The sequence below is a fragment of the Lactuca saligna genome, chromosome 6 (assembly GCF_052625555.1).
Source record: "Lactuca saligna cultivar CGN05327 chromosome 6, ASM5262555v1, whole genome shotgun sequence".
Classification (NCBI taxonomy): Eukaryota; Viridiplantae; Streptophyta; class Magnoliopsida; order Asterales; family Asteraceae; genus Lactuca; species Lactuca saligna.
In genome coordinates this window covers 40,589,075-40,595,463 of record NC_136422.1, presented here as the reverse complement: position 1 = coordinate 40,595,463, position 6,389 = coordinate 40,589,075, and the positions used below count along the sequence as shown (strand labels likewise).

Here is a 6,389-nt window from a genome sequence, read left to right as displayed (position 1 = left end):
TTTTTTTCTTGTCCACATAGATATCATGTATATACCATATATATGCCATATAAGTAGTAACCTAAAATAACCACTAATATTGGTAGATATGAACATAATAAATAAATTAGTCATCTTATGATGAACATAATAAACAAATTAGTCATCAAATTTTATTCTACAAATTAGTGAACAAAAATCAAACAATATTTCACAAACAAAATTGATGTACAGTACAAGTTGTTAATGCAAGCACTCAACATAAACCACATCTTCATCCGTTCCAAGCAGAAGCTGAGCCCCAAAACACCTACACAAGCAGTTTTCAAATAGCATACGGCTACGAATGCTCGAAATCCAACCATGCAATCTCGTCTATTTCCGGTGCCAACATCCATCTATGGCACCGATACCGGAAGCGGCACCATCGTCTCTCTCCGTCGTAGCTCCAATCGCAACCTCATTTTTCTGATCGGCGCTGCCCCTGCACGCCAACGCCGCCGGATCAGCGTTACATGCGCCATTTCCAACAGCCATCAGAATCACTACGCTGTTCTAGGGGTATCTGCTGAGGCTACAACCTCGGATATCAAGAAGGCATATCGTCTCCTCGCTCGAAAGGTATATAACAAATTAACAACAGTATGATTGTGTATCTGATTTCGATTTGCGTTATATTAGGGCTAAATTGAGAATCATGCCTTGATAAATATTCTTTGGTATTCACTTTCAATTAATCATAGAAGATGAAATTTGTGTTGAATATCTAACAAGCCAGCAGTGTGAGCAGAATCTAATTACATCTTCTCTTGTTCAAATTATGCTTATTCCTTGAAAAATTTGGGAGAACCACCTGATACTGATGCTTGCTCCTTTTTTCTACTTAATACGAATTGAACTCTGAGTTTTAGTTCATTCTAGAAAGTAAGTTCAGTAACTGATGGGGGTAGTGCTTTGTTAGTGGACCATTCTATTAGTTATCTAAATGGTAGATAGATTGCTTCATAACCGATGCACTAAGAATGCTTCTCCACTTATGGCCAATCAGATGGAAAACGAAATTATTGCACATTAAGAGTTCATATTGTTTTAACTACAATGGATTGAAGTTTTCATGTGATGATAACTGTTGACACAGATATAGATCTTCAAATTAATACCATAATTCTGCAAGGCTTCATAGATAAGAGTTGGTATATAGAAATCCCCTAATATAGAACATGCTTATTAAATTACAATTCAATGTTTTAGAAGGAAAACTAATCAAAACAATTCACTGTGTGATTAAAGCCAATTGACATTGTTGTTTTTACTGATGCCAGTATCATCCAGATGTCAACAAGGATTCACAAGCTAGTGAAATGTTCAAAGGCATTCGTCTCGCATACGAGGTTACACTTTATCTACTTTTTCATTATCAATCAATATCTTAAAATTTAAATATAACAAAAAAAAAAAAAACCTTTTGGAACGATTTCATTTGACAGGTGTTATCTAACTCCACAACAAGACACCAATACGATAATTCTCTCCATTTTCAACCTAGTACTGGCCCACCATGGCGTACATACGACATCGATCTAGACGACATAAATTTACACAAATGGTCTCATTTTAAACAAAAAATGAATCACCAAGAATGGTACGATTCAAAATACCGATATTACCCTTTTGATGATGAATCTGAAGATGAAGAGGAAGACGATAATACCCTTATCAACAAAAGACACTCGTTTACTGAAGTCTTGAAATCCACGTTCCTGTCGATATTCTTACTGAAAACCATAGGGGCAAAACTGTCGCTTACTTTTAGCAGCTTGATGGCTTTGCTTGACCCTAAGCTTGATGGAGGGTATAAGGTTGGTTATGTAGTTGCGTGGATGTTGGGGGGTAAAAGCGGAATTGTGCTTACTTTATGTCTCTCGTTTGCTAGTTGGGTTTGTGGGAAAACAAGTAGTAATGTTGTTGCTCTTGTGGTTGTTTCCATGTGGGTTGGTTCATATATTGCAAGGTTTGCGCCAATTCCCCATGGTGCCCTTCTTGCTCTTCTTTATATGTCTATTAAACTCCAAGCAAATCTTCACTAAACCTACTTTTTTTTTTTTTTTTTCAATTTAAATACTCTCTCTGTAAATAGTATTGGATATGAGATTCAAGTAATTATAGCATATAAATCGCATCATAGTTTCTACATCTTCTCCCATTAAGTTCTATATGGATAACAATGTTTGTCTCAATGAAAACTGGTGTGCATTTCTTTTTTAGATCGAATAAACCGTCTGAATGAGACTAAAATGACTATTTTACCCTTGCATTTAAAGAAACAACTTTCACAAATCGCAATGTTCATTGATTTTAAGGTGAGAGGAGTTGGCCCAAATAGGTAAAGGGGTGTGTCTTAAGAAATTAAGCCAAATTTCTTTTGCTTATTCCATTATATGGTTATTATCGTTACCGGATTTCATTTATTTTTATGATTAATAATAAATTTTGTATACAATTAGTTTGACTGTGAAATATTTTTTCAACAAGTAATTGGTGATTGAATTAATATAGATAGCATCTTGAGATGACTTTACGCATAATTTTCACATAAATGTAATGAATAAGATTTTATACATGGATACACAAGAAACTCAGAAACACAAAAACCAAATATGTTTGACTTTCTCAATACATGAAAACTGGGTCGGGTTTCTGAAATCCCAAGGAAGGATTCTCATTCTACGAATTCTTGATTTTTGCCTCTTGCTTAATCTGGTTTAGGTTTCTCCATAGATACTTCCCACTCGCCATATCAACAAATCCCCAGAATCCAGCTTGAGCCATCTGAAATCCAAATCCCATAAACATTTAAATTTAAAATTCGAACATATGATAGAGTGTAGGAGAACAAACAACGAGTCCAATGCAAGAAGGCTTACCTTGATGATGTTAGATTCTTGTTTTTTGACGGATGAGTCATCATCGGAAAACATGTCTTGGGTTTGCTCCGACGATGTAGGAACTGACTTCCAGGCGATGTAAGCCGCCAATACGGCGGAGAAAAACACCAACAGGAACCTCATGGGACACATCTTTCTTCTTCTTCTTGAATCTTAGAACGTTTTTGAGTTTTCCTTGATAATGTAGGAGATGAATTGGGAGATTGAAAAGTGATTAAGGGCGGCGTGAGTTTTTGTTAAGGGTGTTGATATAAATAATAATGTTGGATAAACGCGTATGACCCACTTGGATGTGGGTGGTTTGGGATGTATTACAAAGTCAAAGGTGGCTATACCTACTATTCTTTGTGACCAGGGTAATTTCGTCATTATCTGTCTAGTTTGATCTAGTCTTAGAATAGGAACAAAGTCTAAGGGTATTATTGTCATTTTCTAGTTAATCCGAATATGGAAACAAAGGTCGTATTAGAATTTAAAAATGGTTTGTTTAATGACAAATCTCTTTCAAATGTTTACATTCATAATCTTAATTAAATTATATTTCTATAATTAACAAGAAAACATATATATTTTGATTTTAATCTCATATATCTCATTTTTGTAGGTCAATTAAATTTAATTATGAAATATAGTGGCTCGTGCATCATGCCATTATAATTTTTTAAGTATACACTCGCATTACATTTTTTGATTTTAATATTAAGAATTTGAGAAAAACCGGTTACCATAGAACCGCCCACGATTGATGAATCATGATATTGAAGTAAGAAATACGTGGTATGTCCCATTGATGTCATTGATAAACTTCAACGCACGATCTTATGATTGTTTACGTGGTTATAATAAAATTAGGTTTAAAATAACACAACAATTAAGGTGTAAACATCGTTATAGTTTTGTATAAAATAATAAAAACACGTTAAAGTGATATTAGTTCAAAATATTTTTATTGTATACATTAAGATCTTATCATTTAAATTCTAAAATGATTTTGATCTTAACAAATCAATTTAGGGGGTATCAGTGGTGATTAGGGATGAAAGTGTGTCCAAATTCGGCCCGGGTGGATTCGGACCCGAAAAACCTTGAAACGGTTAACGAGATTTTGTAGGACCAGAAATCGGATCGGTATATATAGAACCGGTTCCAGTTAAGGTACTAGATAAATCGAGTTTAGAACCGGAAAACCCAAAAACATCAAAGTGAATCAAATGGAACTAGGTCTCGCAATCATGTCGTGTTCGAGTTGGCGTATCGTGGGTTGGCGGATCAAAATATGTCAAAACAAACACGACCCATTTAAATATACATGTCACGGGTTGACAGGTTTTGAACATAAACCCATATATGACCCGCCAACCCATTTATTTATACGGGTTCACAGGTTGGCGGGTTCGTGGGTCAGATTTGGGTTCGTAGGTCAGATTTCATAAATAAAATTGACAATTAAACATGAATAAATTCATAACGGTTGATGCAAACATATATGAATTTTAGACACTTAACTACTTAAGTCTTAAACATCTAAATGAGAATTAAAAACATGTTCAAACTAAACATTAATACAAACATAGATAATAGCTATTATATAATACTTATTAAATATTGATATTTGATACATAAATACATTTAAAAATTATATATATATATATATATATATATATATATATATATATATATATATATATATATATATATATATATATATATATATACACTAAAAATATAAACGGGTTGGCGGGTCAACCCGTTTATTTTTTTGAGAAACTCATATATGACCTGTTTAATAAAAGGGTTGACGGGTTAGCGGGTTAGCGAGTTGAAAACTCAACCCAAACACATTTATTTCGTGTCGCGTCGAGAATTTTCAGTCCTAAATGGAACCGGATAAAGTGAGTTTAGAACCGGAAAACAGATTTTTTTTTTTTTAATTACTTAGTGGGTTGAATTGTGAAAATTTTCAGTTTTGATATCTCGACTTCGGAGGACCATAAGTCATTGAATATTAAACCAAAAATGACAAAATTATAGTTTACAATCATATATAAACTTTACACTACACATTGGAAAAAACCGTATGCTAATCCGATTTCAAACAAATTATATATGTTTATTCTAAAATTTTCACAGAATACAAAAAAATAATCTGAAAAACAGAAATTTTCTATCTTTGATATCCCAACTTTGGGGGACTGTAAGCCAATAAATATGCAACCAAAAATGACATAATTATAGTCTAAAATTATTTACAAACTATAAGTTACATGTGGAAAAACCGCATACTAATTTGACTTCAAATGAATTTGATATGCATGTTTTAAAATTTTCACAAAAAACAAAAAAACAAAAAATTTACAACTTTGATATCCAGAATTTGAAGGACTGTAAGTTAATGAATATGAAATCAAAAATGACAAAATTATAGTCTAAAATCATGTGCAAACTCTAAACTATGTGCTGGAAAAAACCACATTCCAATCTGACTTCAAACGAATGAGAAATGCATGTTTTAAACTTTTCGCAGAAATTGGTTCCGACCCTAAAACCGGTTCCGATTCCTAATACCAGTTTCGATTCTTAAACCCGGTTTACATGGACCTGAAGGACCCGAAACCTAGATAAACTGGACTGATTCTAGATATTCTGGTTCTAACAGTTCTGGTTTAGTTTTAGTTTGAGTCCGGTTTTTTGGTTTTAAATCTCATCCCTAGTAGTGAGTAATCTTTGTTAGTTGTAACATCATTATATTAAAAAATAATTAAAGGATCATTGATTATATGATATTTAGCTTTTGTATTGAATAAAGTTTTATTTTAATCTAATGAAATTGATTTATATCTTTATAAAAAAATAATACAATTGATATTTATATTTTATATTTTCATTTTCATTGATGCTCTTAATTAAATATTCAAACTCATTTTTGTTTTAAATTAAAAAATATATTAATGTATTATTTGCCGTCATAGAGTAGATGCTAGATTTATAATTCTGGTTTTATACTATACTTATCATAATTTTTTTTTGAACAACTAAAAGATTTGTACAAAAAAAAACTAGCAAGGAGCTAAAATGTTGTAAGTTCATATGATTTTGAAATCAAGAAACCTAACTCAAATTAATTTTACGATTTCTATTGGTAAATCACAATAAGAGAAACCAACAATTGATTTAAGAATCAACTATTGCTTGCACACACTATTATTAAACACCACCTTGTTTCTAGTCTCCAAAGCACCCAACAAATGGTCATAAAAATAACATCTATAGCATATTTCTTGATCAATGAAACATACAATAGCTCCACCCAATCCATTATAATTATAGCAACTACTTGCAAAGGTATATCAAGTTCCATGCAATAAGAAAACAACATTCCACATCCTCGCAACTATCTCATACCCGATAAATAGATGAACGAGGTATTTCGTCTACACTTGAAAACAAGGACAAATAAGTGAGGGA

General features: G+C 32.4%; 2 protein-coding genes across 2 annotated transcripts; one reads left to right on the top strand and one right to left on the bottom strand.

Moving 5' to 3' along the window:
- The first annotated feature begins 249 nt into the window (after window positions 1–249).
- Window positions 250–2,170, top strand: LOC145001280 (Chaperone DnaJ-domain superfamily protein). The gene is made up of 3 exons (XM_078960649.1): window positions 250–600; window positions 1,302–1,370; window positions 1,467–2,170. The coding sequence occupies exons 1-3, from the start codon at window positions 343–345 to the stop codon at window positions 2,064–2,066; spliced, it is 927 nt and encodes a 308-aa protein (XP_078816775.1). The 5' UTR covers window positions 250–342; the 3' UTR covers window positions 2,067–2,170.
- Window positions 2,171–2,543: 373 nt separating this feature from the next.
- On the bottom strand, window positions 2,544–3,168 carry LOC145001281 (Methyltransferase-related protein). Its single transcript, XM_078960650.1, has 2 exons — window positions 2,904–3,168; window positions 2,544–2,808 (listed from the first exon to the last, which is right to left on the bottom strand). The coding sequence occupies exons 1-2, from the start codon at window positions 3,054–3,056 to the stop codon at window positions 2,704–2,706; spliced, it is 258 nt and encodes an 85-aa protein (XP_078816776.1). The 5' UTR covers window positions 3,057–3,168; the 3' UTR covers window positions 2,544–2,703.
- Between the last annotated feature and the right edge of the window lie 3,221 nt (window positions 3,169–6,389).